Source organism: Vicugna pacos, chromosome X (genome assembly GCF_048564905.1).
Source record: "Vicugna pacos chromosome X, VicPac4, whole genome shotgun sequence".
NCBI classification, from domain to species: domain Eukaryota; kingdom Metazoa; phylum Chordata; class Mammalia; order Artiodactyla; family Camelidae; genus Vicugna; species Vicugna pacos.
In genome coordinates this window covers 58786219-58807277 of record NC_133023.1, presented here as the reverse complement: position 1 = coordinate 58807277, position 21059 = coordinate 58786219, and the positions used below count along the sequence as shown (strand labels likewise).

The 21059-nt window shown below is 35.8% G+C and overlaps 1 protein-coding gene across 7 annotated transcripts in view; it reads left to right on the top strand.

The window, feature by feature from the left end:
- Positions 1-21059, top strand: part of ATRX (ATRX chromatin remodeler) — a 237155-nt gene that overhangs the window by 126864 nt on the left and 89232 nt on the right. For all 7 annotated transcript variants that reach the window (XM_006218905.3, XM_006218906.3, XM_072955836.1 and 4 more), the window contains 4 exons: positions 3246-3387; positions 4327-4436; positions 5380-5526; positions 5683-5860. In XM_006218905.3, coding sequence (XP_006218967.1) covers positions 3246-3387; positions 4327-4436; positions 5380-5526; positions 5683-5860 — 577 coding nt within the window. The remainder of the gene's footprint in view (positions 1-3245; positions 3388-4326; positions 4437-5379; positions 5527-5682; positions 5861-21059) is intronic.

Below are 21059 nucleotides of genomic sequence, written 5' to 3'. Positions count from 1 at the left end.
ACTGTTTTCCATAGTGTCTGCACCAAACTGCATTCCCACCAGCAATGTAGGAGAGTTCCCTTTTCTCCACAGCCTCTCCAGCATTTGTCATTTGTGGACTTTTGAATGATGGCATTCTGACTGGTGTGAGGTGATACCTCACTGTAGTTTTGATTTGCATTTCTCTGGTAATTAGTGATACTGAGCATTTTTTCATGTGCCTATTAATCATTTGTATGTCTTCCTTGGATAATTGCTTGTTTATGTCTTCTGCCCATTTTTGGATTAGGTTGTTTGTTTGTTTGTTATGAAGTTGTATGAGCTGCCTATATATTCTGGAGATCAAGCCTTTGTCAGTTTGATTTGCAAAAATTTTCTCCTATTCTGTAGGTTATCTTTTTGTTTTAGTGATGATTTCCTTTGCTGTACAGAAGCTTGTAAGTTTCATTGTTTTTATTTTTTTCTTTTCCTTTTTTAATTAAGACATGGGATATATTTTATTTCTTTCTTATTTTTTTCACTATAGCTTAATTTATCATTTGTCCTAAATTCTCACATTTCATTATGTCTGTTTATTATTAGTTATGTAAACATTCCTTAAGTTGTAGTTTGAGTGCATAAACATATCAACTTAGTGACTAACAGGTAGACAATTTCTTTATAAATTATCTTCTCTGTTTAGGATGAAGATTTACTAATCCTCATTCCAAAGACAACCCTTTATAACAAAAATATCATATGTATCACTTAGGGACATATGGTTCCAAAGTCTTATTTAAAACTTTGTATATTAGTTTTCTACTGTGCATTTAAAAAGTACCACAAGCTTAGCTTAAAACAAGACAGAATTATTATTTCACAGTCCTAAGTCAGAAATTTGAGAGTGGCTTAGCTGAGCATGGCTCTACTGGGTCACCTCAGTGCCTCACCAAGTTGAAATTAAGACGTTAGAGGTGCAATTTTCATCTAAGACTTTGTATCCTTTTATGGGTCACTTGGCAGAATTCAGTTTCTCATAGTTGTAGCAGTAAGGTCCTTAGCTACAAGAGACTTCTCTCTGCAGCATGGCCATTTGCCTGTCTTTGAAACCAGTAAGAGAGCATCCCTTGCACTTCTGTCTTTTAAAGGGCTTGATTAGGTTTTGCCCACCTAGGAGCACCTCCCTTTTGATTAAATCAAGCCTTAATGACTAATGGTCCAATTATAAGACTGATAGCCCATGAAGTTTACAAATCTCAACTACATTCAAGGGGTTGGGATTATATAGGGTATTTATACCAGAGAGCGGGGATTTTAGAGACTGTTTTAGGATTCTGCCTACCACACCTTGCAAACAGTACAGACATTCAGAGAATTTTCCATTTGTCTTTGCCCCAGCAATATGAAGCTGGGACGTGTCCAAGCGAGGAAACTGTAAAAATTTAGTGAATACTTAGTCTCTGCCAGATACTTTGTATTCGTTGCCTTATTTAATCTCCACAACAACCCCATGAGGGCTATTTATAATCTTTCCTGGTTTGTATATGGAGAAACTGAAGCTAAGAGAATTTAAGTAACTTGTTGAAATGGAACTCAGATCTAAATGGCCTGTGTTATTTACACTCTACCACACTGTCTCCTAGTATTAATCTTGATTTGTATATAATTTACAGTTTTATGTAAGTGCAGCATCTATCCAGGTAATTTATTACCAATTTGTGAGTTATTAAAATTTTTACATGCAGTAATGGTACTATAGTTATGGTTTTAAAAAGAAACTGTGTCCTTTTAAAGAGACATTCTAAAACATTTACAGGTGAAATAACATCCTTGTTCAGGTTTGCTTCAAAATCATTTATGGGATTTTGGAGAATGGGTGGGAAGCTGTCAGTGAAACAGAGCTGACCAGAAGTTGATAATTTTTGAAGCTGAGTAATGGGTAACAGGGCTTATTATACTATTCTGTAGTGAATATTAAATAATCCATTCATCCCTAGTTACAGTTCTAAACATGAAAGAAATAAGGCTAAAATTTCACTTTTTTTAACATTTTTTATTGAGTTATAGTCATTTTACAATATTGTGTCAAATTCCAGTGTAGAGCACAATTTTCCAGTTATACATGAACATACATACATTCATCGTCACATTCTCTTTCGCTGTGAGCCGCCACAAGATCCTGTATATATTTCTCCTGTGCTACACAGTAAAATCTTGTTTATCTATTCTACATAAAATTTCATTTCTTAAACATCATAATGTCTGTAGTTTTAAAATCATGAATCTTTATTCATTTTCATGGAACCATAAAAGTTTATACAAATATTTCCTTTATTAAAGTAGTATTTCATAGTGATTAAGAGCATGGACTCTGGAGCCTAACTCTGGGTATAAGTCTTACTGTTGTGATAGTTAATAGTTGTATGACCTTGTGTAGGTTATTTAACATCTTTGTCCTCAAGTTTTTTTTTTTTTCATTTGTGAAATGGCAATATTTGTACCTACCTTATACAGTTCTTGAGTATACTATGTAATGAATAGACATTAGAATAAGATAGTAAAAATATATATACATCCACATGTATTCATATGCATTTATTTAAGTTTTCTTTTAAATAAGAGACTTAAGATAATTATTTCCCTTTTGCATTTAGAGGGTAGTATATGTTCTTGTCATTCTTTTGAGTCTGTGGTTCTCAAACCCATGTTTCTAAAAGTTTTTCCTTTTCACAACACATATTTACATGGTTTTTTAGTGGGAGTCTTTTAGCATCTTGGGTGGGACAGTTCTTGTTTGGGATTGTCTTTTGCATTGTGGAGCATTTATATGTACCTTCCCCTCTGCCTACATTAAATGTGAGTCCTGACCTGTCATTGTGATAACCAAAAGTGGCCGTGCACATTTTCACATGTCCTCTAGAAGAATAGAACCATTCCTGTTTGGGATCCATTTGCCTATTCAAATTTTAATGGTGGTGTCGTAGATTAATTTAGAGCACTACTTTTCTCACAGCTCTATGTATCATATGTGTTGAGATGGTTCAAAGTGAGAACCAATAAGCTGAATTACTGGCATTACCACACTGGTTCAGTTATATGGGAGTTTTTGGTTTTGGAAAACATGTAAACCTGTGATCTGTCCTGCTCTTACTGAAAGAAAATTTTGGATGTATGGTGTGGAAGTAGATTATCTGTATTTTGGAAAATTTGCTTTAATAATACTCATACTCCACCACTGCTTGAGAGATTTCTGTGAGCTTAAATATCTATATTTCCCTTTCTTGTAGGTGATAGAAATTGAAGATGCTTCACCCACCAAGTGTCCAATAACAACCAAGCTGGTTTTAGATGAAGATGAAGAAACCAAAGAACCTTTAGTGCAGGTTCATAGAAATATGGTTATCAAATTGAAACCCCATCAAGTAGATGGTAAGAGACTAGTACATGATTAAAGTATTTTAGTTACATTTTACCGCTATTTGGTGTTTCCTGTGTGCCTCACATTCTGCTAGGTACTGAAGGTACTTTTACTGGTGAGCAAAACAAACATGATCCCTGCCCTTATGGAGTATGTAATCAAATGAGGAAGAACAAAATTAAATGATTGCAAAGAAAATGTATTATAAAAGGGGAAGTGTGTGCCACTCACAAATAGGTATACATAGCAAATGTATTCCACCTAATCTGCAGTGGTTGACTAAGGTAAGGTATGGGATAGGGAGAGGTACAGTTTAGCTAAAATCCTTCTTTAGGAAATGTTATTTCAACATTTTCAAGTATGCTTGTTAATAATATTTCTACATTTGTATTGGAAAGATACCAAATTATCCCTATCCTCTGCTTTATCAGAGTGGAATCAGTAAGTCAGTTTTGAGGTGTGTATGTGAATGATTGATAAAGGAAAGTTCTATAGTTCCTATTCCTTGGGTAGCACAAAGCCCCTTTTCTTGTTGTTAATGTTGAATAAAAGGAGAAGTGATGAATATATCTCCTGGGTTTTCCCCCCTGATTGACTCAAAAACCTCAAAGTTTTTGGTATTTAATATGAATCTGTACCTCTTTTGATAAAGTTTCTATTTAGATTCGTCATAAGTCTCTTTGGATCATCTCAGGAAATGGAGAAGTTCTGCTATAATAGCTTAAATGAGTGAAACAGAGTCACCTGTTGTGTGCCTATGTTCACTTTTTTTTTTCTAGTTAACTTTGTTGAGGGGTGAGGGGATCTCATTTATATTCAAGAGGTTCCTTATCTCTCTTTTTAAAAAATTCTATTTCTTGGAAGTTTTGGTTATGTTTTTATGTATTTACGAAGGAAGGTTTTTTAACTTAGGCATTTAAATTTAACTTAATGAAGCTGTCATTTTTTAGGTGTTCAGTTTATGTGGGATTGCTGCTGTGAGTCTGTAAAAAAAACTAAGAAATCTCCAGGTTCAGGATGCATTCTTGCCCACTGCATGGGCCTTGGTAAGACTTTACAGGTAAGAACATGAAGTTATTCTGTTTTTGTGCACTCATTAATTTAGGAATATGTGTTGGATTCTGTTATGTCCCAGGAACAGTTGTAGGGGCTGGAGATAAGCAATGAAGAAGAATAACAGTATTTCTTCCTTAAGAAGCTTATATTCTGGTGGAGGAAAAAGAGTTATATTCTGGTGAAGCAGAAAGAATTTAATCAGACAAAATAAGAAATTTGTACTTTCAGATAATAAGTGTTTAAAGAAGAGAGGAAAAGCATCTTGTAAGAAGTGATGTTTGAACCAGTGATCCTAATGAAGTGAAGGAATGGAGTTACAGGGATAGCCAGTAAAACTGCAAAGATCCTGAGGTGGAAATTAACTTCCCTTACAACTTTTTAAGTTTGTGATCTTTTAGTAGTAACAACATAATATATTTTTCACTATTAAGATACTACATTTCTACATGCAGGAAGTTGCAGGAAGAAAGCAGGAGTTGCAGCAGAGATGTGAAATTAGTGTATATATATGAATATGTATATAATTTAAAGCCATAAGACAGTTATTTTAGACTCAGTGAGACAGAAAACTTTACAGTGGAAAAGTACTTCATAACATACATGGGCAGTAGTATTTTCTGAATGTTAAAGTGATGTTCCTTGGGGACCAGGGACTTACTAGCTGTTTTTGGTGTGGTTACTTATTATATTTGTATTACTATTATTGATCATAGACTTATGGAGCTTTAGAGTTGGAAGGACCTTATGTATCATTTAGTTGAACATGTTACATCTTTTTATATGTTAATATCTTTTTCCTTATACTTTGCCTGGTTTGGAAATGTGACCTTTGGTTGGTTGCTTTCTTCTTTAAACCAAAAAAAACTATTAAATTGTAAGGTTGTTTAATTTATTGACTTTTTTTGTAGATAAATGAAGATAAACAAACTTAATTTGTTTTCTTGTAGGTGGTAAGTTTTCTTCATACAGTTCTTTTGTGTGACAAACTGGATTTCAGCACAGCTTTAGTGGTTTGTCCTCTTAATACTGCTTTGAATTGGATGAATGAATTTGAGAAGTGGCAAGAGGGATTAAAGGATGATGAGAAGCTTGAGGTATCATATTTTAAATGTTTCCTATTATTAAAATAACTGCATGAAATTCATATAGTAAAAGAAAAAGATTTTTAATTATCAGTGATACATATTTTAGTAGGGATATTTAGAATTCACACATTCCTACTTTTAAAAATCTTTATATTCCCACAAAAGGTCTCTGAATTAGCAACTGTGAAACGTCCTCAGGAAAGAAGCTACATGCTGCAGAGGTGGCAAGAAGATGGTGGTGTTATGATCATAGGCTATGAGATGTACAGGAATCTTGCTCAAGGAAGGAATGTGAAGAGTAGGAAACTTAAAGAAATATTTAACAAAGCTTTGGTTGATCCAGGTAAGATACTGTTAGGGACTGAGATAAAGAAGCATGTTGAATAAATACTTACATTTTAATTTAACAGATACTAACTGAGCAACTAAAAGTAGGTGAGTTTTGTTTCATTTCTCCTTGAGGTTTTTCTTTGTTTGCTTGTTTCTTTGTGTAATTTCATTAAGGTGAAATCACTCTTACGGTTGCTAGCTGTTCATTTTCTTTTAACATTTTTTTATATAGTTATAGTCATTTTACAGTGTTGTGTCAAATTCCAGTGTAGAGCACAATTTTGCAGTTATACATGAACATATATATATATTTATTGTCACAATTTTTTAGCTGTGAGCTACTATAAGATCTTGTATAGATTTCCCTGTGCTATACAGTATAATCTTGTTTATCTATTCTATATTATGAAATCCCAGTCTCTCCCTTCCCACCCCCAACCCCCTTGGCAACCACAAGTTTGTATTCTATGTCTATGACTGTTTCTGTTTTGTATTTATGTTCTGTTTTTTTTTTACATTCCACAGATGAGCGATCTCATATGGTATTTTTCTTTCTCTTTATGGCTTACTTCACTTAGAACGACATTCTCCAGGAACATCCATGTTGCTGCAAATGGCATTATGTTGTCGGTTTTTATGGCTGAGTAGTATTCCATTGTATAAATAGACCACCACTTCTTCATCCAGTCATCTGTTGATGGACATTTAGGCTGTTTCCATGTCTTGGCTATTGTAAATAGTGCTGCTATGAACATTGCGGTGCAGGTGTCATTTTGGAGTAGGGTTCCTTCTGGATATGTGCCAGGAGTGGGATTCCTGGGTCATATGGTAAGTCTATTCCTAGTCTTTTGAGGAATCTCCATACTGTTTTCCACAGTGTCTGCACAAACTGCATTCCAACCAGCAATGTAGGAGGGTTCCTGTTCTCCACAGCCTCTCCAGCATTTGTCATTTGTGGATTTTTGAATGACGGCCATTCTGACTGGTGTGAGGTGATACCTCATTGTAGTTTTGATTTGCTTTTCTCTGATAATTAGTGATACTGAGCATTTTTTCATGTGCCTGTTAATTATTTGAATATCTTCCTTGAAGAATTGCTTGTTTATGTCTTCTGCCCATTTTTGGATTAGGTTGTTTGTTTTTTCCTTATGAAGTTGTATGAGCTGCTTATATATTCTGGAGATAAAGCCTTTGTCAGTTTGATTTGCAAAAATTTTCTCCTATTCCGTAGGTTATCTTTTTGTTTTACTTATGGTTTCCTTTGCTGTGCAGAAGCTTGTGAGTTTCATTAGGTCCCATTTGTTTATTCTTGCTTTTATTTCTATTGCTTGGGTAAACTGCCCTAGGAGAACATTTTTGAGAAGTATGTCGGATAATGTTTTGCCTATATTTTCTTCTTGTAGGTTTATTGTATCGTGTCTCATGTTTAAGTGTTTGATCCATTTTGAGTTGATTTTTGTGTATGGTGTGAGGGAGTGTTCAGCTTCATTGCTTTACATGCTGCTGTCCAGTTTTCCCAACACTGTTTGCTGAAGAGACTGTCTTTATTCCATTGTATATTCTTGCTTCCTTTGTCAAAGATTAGTTGGCCAAAAGTTTGTGGGTTCATTTCTGGGCTCTCTATTCTGTTCCATTGGTCTATTGTCTGTTTTTGTACCTATACCATGCTGTCTTGATGACTGTAGCTCTGTAGTGTTGTCTGAAGTCTGGGAGAGTTATTCCTCCAGCCTCTTTCTTTCTCTTCCGTAATGCTTTAGCAATTCTAGGTCTTTTGTGGTTCCCTATAAATTTTATTATGATTTGTTCTAGTTCTGTGAAAAATGTCCTGGGTAATTGGATAGAGATTGCATTAAGTCTGTAGATTGCCTTGGACAGTGTGACCATTTTAACAATATTAGTTCTTCCAGTCTAGGAACATGTGATCTCTTTCCATTCTTTTAAGTCTTCTTTAATTTCCTTCATCAATGGTTTATAGTTTTCTGTGTATAATTCTTTCACCTCCTTGTTTATTTATTCCTAGGTATTTTATTACTTTGGGTGCTATTTTAAAGGGGATTATTTCTTTACTTTCTTTTTCTGTTGATTCATCATTAATGTAAAGAAATGCCACTGATTTTTGAATGTTAATCTTGAAACCTGCTACCTTGCTGAATTCTTTGATCAGCTCAGGTAGTTTTTGTGTGGACCTTTTAGGGTTTTCTATATATAGTAACATGTCATTGGCATGTAATGACACTTTTACCTCTTCTTTTCCAATTTGAATCCCTTTTATTTCTCTCTCTTGCCTGATTGCTGTGGCTAGGACTTCCAAGACTATGTTAAATAGGAGTGGTGATAGTGAGCAGCCTTGTCTTGTCCCAGATTTTAGTGGGAAGCTTTCGAGTTTTTCACCGTTGAGTACTAGTCTGGCTGTAGGTTTGTTGTATATAGCTTTTATTATGTTGAGATATGTTCCCTCTATACCCACTTTGGTGAGAGTTTTTATCATAAATGGGTGTTGAATTTTATCAAATGCTTTTTCTGCATCGATTGAGATGATCATGTGGTTTATTGTCCTTTTCTCTTGTTGATGTGATGTATTATATTGATTGATTTGCTTATGATGAACTACCCTTGTTTCCCTGGGATGAACCCCACTTGATCATGATGTATAATCTTTTTTATGTGTTGTTGGATTCTATTTGCTAATATTTTGGTAAGAATTTTTGCATCTATGTTCATCGGTGATATTGGCCTGTAATCCTCTGTTTTTGTAGTGTCTTTGCCTGGTTTTGATATCAGGGTGATGGTGGCTTCATAGAATGAGTTTGGGAGTGTTCTCTCCTTTTCAATCTTCTGGAAGAGTTTGAGAAAGACTGGTGTGAGTTCTTCTTTATATGTTTGGTAGAATTGCCCGGTGAAACCATCCGGTCCTGGACTTTTATTTGTAGGGAGGATTTTTATTGCTAATTTGATTTCAGTTTCTAGTGATTGGTTTGTTCAAGTGGTCAGTTTCTTCTTGGTTCTGTCATGGTGGACAATATGTTTCCAGAAACTTGTCCATCTCCTCTAGGTTACCCATTTTTTTCCGTGTAGTTTTTCATAATATTCTTAAGTATGATATTCTGTATTTCTATGTTATTTGTTGTTATTTCTATATTTTCCTTTCTGATTTTGCTTATTTGTGCTCTTTTTTCCTCCTTGTGCGTTTGACCAGAGGTTTGTCGATTTTATTTACTTTTTCAAAAAAACAGCTTTTGGTTTAATTGATTTTTTTCTATTGTTTTTTTAATCTCTGTTTCATTTATTTCCTCCCTGATCTTTATTGTTTCCTTCCTTCTGCTGCCTTTTGGGGTTTTTTGCTCTTCTTTTTTGAATCTTTTAGCTAGTGGGTTAGACTGTCTGTTTGAGGTTGTTCTTCTTTTTTGAGGAAGGCCTGTATCACATAAACTTTCCTCTTATCACTGCCTTTGCTGTGTCCCATAAATTTTGTGTGATCATGTTTTCAGTTTAATTTGTCTCAAGATATTTTTAAATTTCAACTTTGATTTCATCATTGACCCATTGTTTTTTAAAATAACATATTGTTTAATCTCCATGCTTTCCTTTTATTCTCCTTTGTTTCTCTGTAGTTGATTTCTAGTTTCATGGCATTGTAGTCAGTAAAGATGCTTGAGATAATTTCTATCTTCTTAAAGTTGTTAAGGCTTCTTTTGTGCCCGAGTACATGATCAGTCCTAGAAACTGTTCCATATGCACTTGAAAAGAATGTATATCCTATTTTTTAGGGGTGTAATGCTAGAAAATATCCATCAAATCTAATTTTTCTGTTGTATTAATTAATTTCTCTGTTGCCTTATTTAGTTTCTTTTTGAAGATATGTCTAGTGATGTTAATGCGGTGTTAAAATGTCCGACAATGATTGTATTCCCATCAATATCCACCTTTATCTCTGTTAGTAGTAGTTTTATGTACTTAGGTGGTCCTATATTGGGTGTATTTATATTAATGAGTGTCATAACCTCATCTTGTATTACTCCTTCAATCATTATAAAATGTCCTTCTTTATCTTTCTTTATGGCCTTTGTTTTAAAGTCTATTTTGTCTGAAATCAGTACTGCAACACCTGCTTTTTTGGCTTTTCCATTTGCATGGAATATCCTATTCCATCCTTTCACTCTCAATCTGTATGTGTCATTCTCTGTAAAGTGGGTCCCTTGTATGCAGCATATTGAAGGTTCTTGCTTTATTACCCAGTCTACCACTCTATTTCTATTGACTGGAGCATTTAGTCCATTAACATTTACTGTAATTAATGATATATGTGTGTTTATTGCCATTTTGAACTTATTTTTGCAGTTGATTTGCTATTTCCTCTTTGTTACTTTCTTCCTCCTTTTGTGGTTCGGTGATTTTCCTTTGTATTATCTTGGATTGTATTTAGTTTTTGTGACTCCGTTGTAAGTTTTTGGCTTGTGCTTACCCTTTTTTGTAGGTCTATTAGCCCATTACTATAACTGGTTTTGTTAAACAGATAGGAATATAATCTCAAAACCAACCTACTGAAAACAAAAGATTTTAAAAAGTAAGAAAAAAATGCTGTATATTTTCTTGCTTCCCTCTCCCACTCTTAATGATTTAGATGTGTTCTTTTACAATTTCTTGTTTATTCTATTTGTAATACATAGTAGTTATCACCTTTCCAGTTATGAGTTTCTCCTTTGTGTAGCATCCTGCTTTCTTTTCTATTTAGAGTAGACTTTTCAGTGTTTCTTTTAGCATGGGTTTAGTGTTGCTCAACTTTAGTTTTTGCTTGTTTGTGACATCCTTTATCTCTCCTTGTATGCTAAAGGATAGCCTTGCTGGATAAAGTAAGTATCCTAGGCTGCATTTGTTTTTCATTCAGGACTTTGAATATATCTTGCCACTCCCTTCTGGCCTGTAGTATTTGTGTTGGACAGTCAGCTGAGAGCCTTATGGGTATTCCCTTGTAACACAGTCTTTGCTTTTCTCCTGCTGCCTTTAGGATCATTTCTTTATCCTTGACTCTGACCATCTTGATTATGATATGTCTTGGTGTGGATCTGTTTGTGTTCTTCCTGTTTGGGACTCTCTGAGCTTCCTGTACTTGGATATCTGATTCCTTCTTTAAGTTTGGGAAGTTTTCAGTCATGATTTCTTCAAATACCTTTCCAAACCCCTTTGTTCCTTCTTCCCCTTCTGGAATCCCTATTATGCATAGACTGGCATGCTTTATATTATCCCATAGATCCCTTATGTTGTTTTCATTGGATTTTATTTGTTTTTCTTTGAGCTGTTCTGATTGGGTGCTTTCTGTTGTCCTGTCTTCTAGGTCACTGATTGGTTCCTCTGCATTATCTTGCCTGCTTTGTACAGCCTTTAGGTCAGCTCTCATCTCAGCAAATGTGTTTACTAATTCTACTTGGCTCTTCTTTATAGCTTCTATTTCATTTTTGACCTATTTTGTATCTCTAAACACTATTTCTTTTAGTTCCTTCAGTACTTTGATCAGTCCTTTTTTGAAATCTTGATCTAGTAGGCCATGATTGTCTATTTCATTGATCGTTCTTTCAGGGGATTTCTTTTGCTGTATTAATTGGAAGTGGTTCCTCTGCTTCATCATCTTGCTCATATCTCTCTGGCATTGTGGCTTATGAAGTATCAGTTATCTATTGTGGTCCTTAAGGAGTTTATTTATTTATGTATCTAATGCCTATGCAGGAATAAAACTTAAAGAGAGAGAGAAAGAGAATTTTTAAAAAGGGAGCAAAAAAAGATTTGAAGAAGGTGTATAATCAATAATAGAAGAGCAGTTTGTATCAGACTAGCAATTGAGTTGAGACGTCTTTTTGAAAACCTTAAAAATAGGAAAAAAGAGCTAGAAAGAACATTTGAAGCCTGTGTATAATCAGTAACAGGAGATTGTAACGAAGAGAAATGAAAATGAAATCAGGTGGATTTTTCAAAACAGTAAGAAATATTTTAAAAGAAAAATTTAAAAGCGATTAAATTTGAAGCTATAAAATTGTTTAGAAAGTAAAAATTAAAAAGGCCATAGAAAACAGAACAGATTAAAAACGATAAAAAGCGAATTTTAAAAGTAAGGAGGAATAAGAGGTTTCAAAACAGTGTATAATCAATAGAAGAGCAATTTGAAGCATAATAGCAATTGTTTTGAGATGTCTTATAAAAACCTTTAAGAAAGGAGAAAATAGCAAAAAAAAATTTGAAACCTGTGTATAATCAATAACAGGAAATCAAAACCAAGAGAATTAAAAATGAAAGGAGGTGGATTTTTTAAAAATAATAATAATAAAAATATTTTAAAAGAAAAAATTTTAAGTTGTTAAAACTGGAAGCATATGTAAGTGTTTAAAAAGTAAAAATTAAAAAGGTAATAGAGCAGATAAAAAAAGATTCAAAGAAGAGAGGAGGGTGTTTCATGGAGATTGTGCATTCTTACTGATTTTATTGAGAAGTCTTTTTGGCTGCGCCCTATTTCGAGAGCTCTACTTGCTACTTCCAGAGGCCCTCCATTGATGCTCCTCATCTGTGCTGTTCCCAGTGTCTGTCCGCAAGAAGATCGCGCCCCCTCTCAACACTGTGGTCAGGTGCTGCTCTCCTTCTCGGTGGGCGGGCGGGTCACTCCCACTCCAGATACCTCAGTCACATGCTGCGTTTGGGAGAGGTAGGTGGACAGGTCGTACCCCCTACCAGCACCGTGGTCTCCTGCCAGGAAGGTGGATGGCCACCCGCCCTCTTGCAGTGCCAGTCTCTCCGCTGCTCTGTGCAGCTGCTGCTTCACCTCGGGTCTTTGTTCCCCAGGCAGTCTCGGTGAAGACTTCGGAACAGCCCTGCCCCTGCTCCATGCTAATACTCAGCCCTTGTTTGTCTTGGTGACTAGAGTTCGCTGAAGTACCAGGGCAGAAAGATCATTACTGCCTTGGGCTGTAAACAAGTCTCCATCTGGCCTTTGAAGCTGCTAAGCTCTTAGGCACAGATTCAGGTTTTGACCCCGCCCTTGCCTGGATGTTAAGTGCCGGAGAACATGGCAGCTGTCCCTGAGTCCTGCCTCTTTTGGCCTGAAAACCTTGTGTGGTTCCGTGGGTTTTCAGAGATGGCAGTATGGCACTTCCCCCCTACCTCAGGGCACATCAGCCATGTTGTTATATGGAGGGCCCAGATTGTTTTGCCCTGTGTACCCACTCATCCATGGCACGCAGCACCTTGCAGTGCCCCAGGGCTGCCTCAGTGCAGCTCTCCCAGTCTTCCGCCCAGCTCGGGCAATCCTGTCCCGCAGTTGCTGACTTGCATCTTGGGCTGGGTGTCACAGGGACCTTTTGTGCCTGTTTAACTTAGTTCTGTCATTCAAGGGGTGCTCCTTACAGATCCGAACCTTGGAGGCTCCCTCTCCTTCCCAGTGGACACTCTGTTGGAGAAGGGGAGACCCAGTGAACGAGCGCCATTCCTCCTTTGCTGCTCCCTCCCTGTGGGACTGGTCTACACTGTTTTGTCTTTTCTTCGTTTTGTTTTTCTCTTCTCCTACCAGATTTTTGGTGTCTTTGTCTTTTTAAGAGGGCAATGTTCTGTCCGAGTTCGGCAGGTGCTCTGGTTGGCTGAGTGGGTCTGTGGATGTGAGTTTTGGTGTATTTGTGGGAGAGGGTGAGCTACAAGCATCCTTCTACTCTGCCATCTTGGCCCCCTTCTGGTCTCCAGCTGTTGGTAATTTACTCACTGAGTCTGGAAGTGTTTGAAGTTTTCTGGGGAGACCTTGTTAACAAATAAAAGTGTGCCAGCTACCTGTGTCACAATTGCAGATTGTTCTATATATTAGATGATTACAAGAGCTTTCTCCATATTCTGAAAACAGTTCTTACATTTCTTTTCCAACTTTGTCATTAGAAGAATTGGTGTATTTTTTCCTGTCTTTTAAAGAGTAGTCACTATGGAGCATTAATATTTGCAGTGCTGTCAATCCTTATGACAAAAATCCTGATGATGCAAGGTTCAAATATTTTTTAAAAATTAAAATTTTTTCATTTTTCAGTTTCATTAAGTAAAATTGTTATAATTTGACTGCACATATACAATATAGTACATATAAATACGTACATGCAATATACTGCACATTTTTAAAATTTACATGTATGTATTGTTCATTGTTTCTGAGATGTTCAGAGTTTTAGCTTTTTAAACTGACGTAATTATCAAAGGAATATAGCCAACCACAAAATAAGAATTAATTCAAGAAGATACACACACCCTGCTATTAACAGCAACATTATTTATAACTGTATGGAAGCATCCTATGTGCACATTTAATAGATGAATGAATAAAGAAAGTACAACATATACATGTAATGGGATACAACTCACCTATATAAAAGGCTATTTTACCATTTGCAGCCCTCCATTCACTTTTTTTTCACTTCAAAAACCAGAATTTTGTAATTGGCATAAACGTTTCCATTTCATCAAGAACAACAAAATACCTAGAAATAAATAATTAAGGAGGTTACCTGTATTCTGAAAATTGTAAAACACAGATGAAAGAAATTGAAGCTGATAAAACGAAATTGAGGCTGATACAAAAGCTATCTTGTGCTCTTTGATTTGAAGAATGAAGATTATCAAAATGGCCATACTACCCAAAGAAATTTACAGATCCGGTCCAACCCCTGTCAAAATACTCAAGACATTTTTCACAGAACTAGAAGAAGCAATTCCAAAATTTATATGGAACCATAAAAGACCCCAAACTGCCAAAGCAATCATTTTTTTCTCTTTCTTCTTTTTGTTCTCTTTTTTTATTGTTTGATGAACAGAGAAGGTCCTTTAACGTTTGTTGTGAAGCTGGTTTGGTGGTTCTGAAATCTTTTAGCTTTTACTTATCTGTGAAGCTTTTTGATTTCTCCATCAAGTCTGAATGAGAGCCTTGCTGGATAGAGTATTCTTGGTTTTGCATTTTTCCCTTTCATCACTTTAAATATGGTGTGACACTTCCTTCTGGCCTGTAGATTTTCTGCTGAAAAATCAGCTGATAACCTTATGGGAGTTCCCTTGGACATTATTTGTTGCTTTTCTTTCACTAATTTTAATATTTTCCCCTTATTCTTAATTGTTGTCAATTTAATGACTACATGCCTTGGTGTTTTCCTCTTAGGGTTGATCCCGTGTGGAACTCTGTGATTCCTGGACTTGGGTGACTGTTTCCTTTCCCAAGTTGAGGAAGTTTTCAGTCATTATCTCTCCCTAAATTTTCTCATGTCCTTTCTCTCTCTCTTCTCTTTCTGGGACCACTATAATGCAAATACTAGCACACTTACATGTTGTCCCAGAGTTCTCTTAAACTATCTTCATTTCTTTTCATTCTTTTCTCTTTTTTTTCTGTTCTGCAATAGTGATTTCCACTAATCTGTCTTCTAGCTCACTGATCCATTCTTCTGCCTCATTTAGTCCATTTTTGGTTCCTTATAGTGTGTTACTCATTTCAGTAATTTTATTCTTCAACTCTGGGTATTATTTTTATTTTCCAGCTCTTTGCTAAAAACTTCACTCTGTGCATCTATATTCCTCTTGAGTTCTCTGAACATCTTGGCCATCATTACTTTAAACACTTTCTTAAAATAGATTGCCTATCTCCTCATCAGATTTCTTCTTCTGGGATTTTGTGCTTTGGCCTACCTCATATTGTGTACTTGCTATTTGTGTTTTTAGGTAGGTAGTTATGTTTCTCGACCTTGGAGAGGTGGCCCCCTGTGGGAGACGTCTTATGCATCCCAATAGTATACTCTTGTCTACCCAAGGGCCAGGGTCCAGCTGTTCCCAGTGTAGAGCCTGGCCTGTGTTTGTGGATTCCTTCCACAGGCTTTGGAATTGTTGTTTTGTTATTTCTGGTATCTACCCCCTGGTGGATGAGGCTGGACTAGGGGCTTAATGCAGTTTTCCTGGCAGGAGAAGTCAGTGCCTACCCACTGCTCGGTGGAGCTTGGTCCTGGATCTCTAGTGGGTAGGGCTGTGTCTAGAGGCCTTTGTAACAGGAAAACTGCTGATTGGTGGGGCTAGGTCTTGGTGTTAATGATCCAATCAAGATGTCAGCCTCCGTGAAAATTCAGATAGATGAACACTCCCGGAATGTCTGCCACCAGACATTTTATGTCTCCTTGGTGAGCTGCAGCCATCCCGTATATCCCCAGGAAACCTTCCAAAACCAGCAGTCAGTTCTGGCTCAGGTTCCTATGAAATCACTGCGTCTGCCCTTGGACCCGGTACACACGAGATTCTATGTATACTTCCCAGGAGAATGAAATCTCTGTTTGCCCCAGCCCCATGGGGCTACTGGAGCTAAGCCCTGCTAGCCTTCAAAATCAGATGTCCTGGGGTTTCCTTCTCCTCCCAATGCCAGAACCCTGGGCTTGGGAGCCTGACGTGGGGCTTAGAACTCTCACTCCTATGTGAGGGCCTCTGTGACTTAATTATTCTTCAGCTTGTGGGTTGCCTACCGGGAGGTATGTGGTTCTGATTATATCATGAGCACGCCCCTCCTTCTGTCCCTCTGTGGTTCCCTCTTTATGTTTCCAGTTGAAGAAGATCTTTTTTTGCTAGGTTCTGGTCTTTTTTCCGATGGTTGTTTAGCCATCAGCTTTGGTTTTGTTGTAGTTGCGAAGAGAGGTGAGCCCGTGGTCCTACTACTCCACCATCTTGACCAGAAATCCCAGGATCCAAGTATTTGATTCTTCTTTGCCATTTGGCAAAGTGGCAAGTTGTACTATTAAAAACTAATTAATATTTAGTTATTTGTATTTTTTTTTCCTTTTCAGAGTTTATCTTGTCATATCTAGTTACTTTAAGAGGCTATTGAGACTTTAGATGTTTATTGAGAAAGCCTAATTTTTCTCTGCCAGAATAACTATTTCTTAGAATCCTTGGCTTTGCCCCCTTTTTATTTTAAGTTTTAACTTACTTTTTTTCAGCTTTATTGAGGTATAATTGAGAAGTAAAATTGTAACAAACTTAAAACGTACAATGTGATGATTTGATGTATGTATACGTTATTGAATGATTACCTCCTTTACCCATCCATTACTTCACATGGTTTTATTTTTTTATTTTTTGATCAGAACATTTATCCTCTGCTCTTTTAGCGGATTTCAGTTAAACAATACAGTATTATCAGCTACAGTCACCGTGTTATTACCATGTTATTTATTTATACACTAGATCCTCAGACCTTATTCATCTTAAAACTGAAAGTTTGTCCCCTTTTGCCTCTTTTATGATAATAATGTAATTAGCATGTACCAAAGTAACTGCCATTGTACATCTTAAGGCTTAATAATAAATTTGTCTTTTTCCCACAGTTAAAATAGTTGTCCAAAAGTCCTATGATTGCTTTGTTGTCAGAGAACTATAAGCTAGTGAATGGTAAGGTAGCATGTTTTTCAGAAGATTTCCTTGCGAGTTTAAAATAAATTTCTGATTCTTAATGTGGTGATTTGTTCATGAGGAAATACAATAAAAAGAAATTAAAGCTCATAACATGAAGAGTGACATTTGTTATTTCCATGTAAGTCATTAAGTAACATCTAGAAAAACTTTTTGGGGTGGAGATTTTTTAGTTGAAATGGTAGGAAAGAAAGCTCCCATTTACTCTGTACCCAAATCCCCCGTGCTTCCATCTTCCATCACCATGGTAGATTTGTTGAAACTAAGAAATTGATACATTGTTAACAAAACTCCAGTTTAATATTACTGTCTAGTTTCTGTTCCAGGATCCCACATTCCATTGAATTGTCATGTCTCCAAGGTCTCCTCTTGTCTATGATAGTTTCTTAGTCTTTTATGTTCTGTTACCTTGTCAGTCTTGGGGAGTTAACTGTTCAGGTATCCTGAAGAATCTTCCCTATTCTGTTTGTTGTTTTTCTTGTGATTAGTCTGGGGTTATAGGTCTTTGAAACAATATACCAGAGGTGTAGTACCCTTCTCTTCACATTATATCAGGGGTATATTAGATCCACATGATATGACTACTGGTGTTAACTTTTATCTCTTGGTTAAGATAGTATTTGCCAGGTTTTTCTACTATAGAGTTACTATTTTCACTTTTCTGTTCTTTGGAAGCCAGTCACTAAGTCTGGCCTATCCAACTTGAGGAAGGACAGAAATTAAGCTTTATCTCCTGTAGTGGGCAGTATCTACACTTAAATTTGGATTTTTTTTAACGTTTATCCTTTCTTATCCATTTATTTAATCAGTCATTGATTTATATCAGTATAATCACTGATGTTAGCTTATTTTGTTGTTCAAATTGTTCTAGTTTGGGCCATTGGAAGCTCTTTCAGGTTGGTCCCTGTATCCCTTTGATATTTCATCCTTTTGATTTTTTTTTGAGTACTTCATTACTTTCTGGTACTGTAAGGTGCTTTAGGATCATGTTACATTGTCCTTGCCCTAGAATCAGCTGTTTCAACAAGGAGCCATGTCTGGTTCCTTTCACTGAAAAATGGTGTTTACAAACCAAGATCTGGGCACTCAGTGTGTTTATTGCTACTGGAGTGTCATTGCTTCTAGGTTCTCTCAGCAGACAGAAGTAGCTGATATGTGTACCATATCCAAGTATACACAGATCTATCCATTTGTGTATCTGTTTATTAAGATAAACATGAATTTTTGATTAATTCTGTATCATAGGGTTCATTTTAGTCTTTTTTTGTTATTCTGTTACTTGCATTTCCAACAGTGAGAATCTTGGCTCCAACCATCCACCATCCATTTACTTCCTAGTTCAGCCTCATTATATATGTAAAGTAGTTTCAGGATTGTTAACCTGTACCCCTGTAGTGCTTATATATGATTGCTTTTAGCTTTATAACTTCCAAACATCATTTTCTAACATTGCTTAGGTCAATTTCTTTGTTATTTGCATACATTAAAGTTTGTTTTTTGTAATGTAGAGTTTAATTTTTAAAAAATTGATGTATGGTTGATTTATAACATTGTATTAGTTTTAGATGTATCGCATAGTGATTCGATATTTTTACAGATTATATTCCATTAAAATTTATTACAAGATAATGACTTTGATTCCCTGTGCTATACAGTATATCCTTGTTGCTGATCTGTTTTATACATAGTAGTTTGTCTTAATCCCATACCCCTATATTGCCCCCCCCACCACTGGTAACCACTAGTTTGTTTTCCGTATCTGATTATTTTTCTTTTGCTATATAGATTCATTTGTTTTGTTTTTTAGATCTCATGTAAATGATGTCATATAGTATTTTTCTTTTTCTAATTTTTTTCACTAAAGATAATACTCTCTGGGTCCATCCATGTTTCTGCAAATAGTAGAATTTCATTCTTGATGGCTAATATCCGTGTGTGTGTGTGTGTGTGTGTGTCTGTACACATACATGGATGTGACATCTTTAACTATTCATTTGTTGACCCTTGGTTTGCTTCCATATCTTGGCTGTTGTAAACAGTGCTGCTGTGAACATTGGGATGCATGTATCTTTTTGAATTAGTGTTCATTTTTTCCATAATATACCCAGGAGTGGAATTTCTGGACGACATGGTAGTTCTATTTTTAGTTTTCTGAAGAATTTCTGTACTGTTTTCCAGAGTGGCTGCACTAATTTATATTCTCACCAACAGTGCACAAGGGTTCCCCTCTCTCCACATCCTCAACAACACTTATCTCTTGTTTTTTTTTTAAATAATAGCCATTCTAACAAGTGTGAGGTGATATCTCATTATGGTTTTGATTTGCATTTTCCTGATACTTAGTGATGTCAAGGAGCTTTTCATATACCTGTTGCACATTTGTTTGTCTTTTTTCGAAAAATGTCTGTTCATATCTCTGCCCAATTTTTAATCATATTGGTTTTTTTTAAAGTATGTATTTTATATTGCAATGTTTGAATGTTCCCAAGGCCACCCTCAGGTTCAGTAATTCACTAGGATTCACAGAACTCAGAAAAGCTGTTATACTCATGGTTATGGTTTATTACAGTGCAAGGATACAAATTAAAGTCAGCAACAGGAAAAGGCACATAAGGCAGGCCACAGGAGAGTTCCAAGCGCAGTCTGTTAGTGGAATTGTACAGATAGCACCTATTTCTCCCAGAAATGATATGTGACAGTACTTATGGAGTATTGCCAACCAGGCACACTCATATGAACCTTGGTGTCTAGAGTTTGGGCTTTGTCACATAGACATGGTTGACCATCCCTATGGGTAGTCTTAGTCTCTAGCCCCTCTGGAAGTTGAGAAGGTGCCATGTGACCCAAAACCACTTTCCCCCCCACCGTCAATCACATCGTTAGCATAGATTATCGTGGTGTGTCCCAAGCCATCCGGGTAAAAAAAGATATTTTTATTCACTAGGACATTCCAGGAATTTAGAGGTTACCTCCCTAGAGCTGGAGGCAAAGGCTAAACTTTTCTTTGTGCAGGAATAATTCTTTACTTCACTACATATATGTATACATAGATAAAATCACTCTGTGGTGGTTTAAATACAAATGGGATCATAATATAGATTCTGCAACTTCTTTTTGTTTAATAGTATAAAATATATTTTTGGCATATCTTTCAAGGTTAATACATAGAGATCTACATCATTAATTTTAGTTCTGTGACATTCATTATAGCATAGTTTTATTAACCCCCTTTGACAAGCTTTAAAGTTTGTAATTTTCCACTGTAACAATGTTTCAGAGAATATTTTATGTATCTTTAAGTACTTGTGGAAGTATAGCTTTAAGATAAAATCCCAGAAATTGAAATTTGGGTCAAGGGAGCACACGTTTTGCATTTAATAGGTAACTGTAAAATTGTTTTCTTAAATGTCTGATGGTAATTTAGACTCCCACAAAGAGTATAAGAGAATACTTACTTCACCACATCCTCATGAATAGTGAATATTAGGTGGTGGAAATCATTTAAATCACTTGTGTAAAAGTTAATTTTCTCTTTAGAAAACTTCTTAGGATTCAAAATAAACAATATATAGTCTTTACATACAAAGCAAGATACAGATTTTAGTTTTTAGAAAGAGGTTAGTAATTTAAAAATGTCTTACTACTTGTGTAGCCCCATGTGAATAGTGAATAACAATTGTATTATTTTATCAATCATACTGAAGTTTTACTTTTGAAATCATGTAGAAGATGTATTTTCTTCAATGCCTAACATATAGGGGATAGTT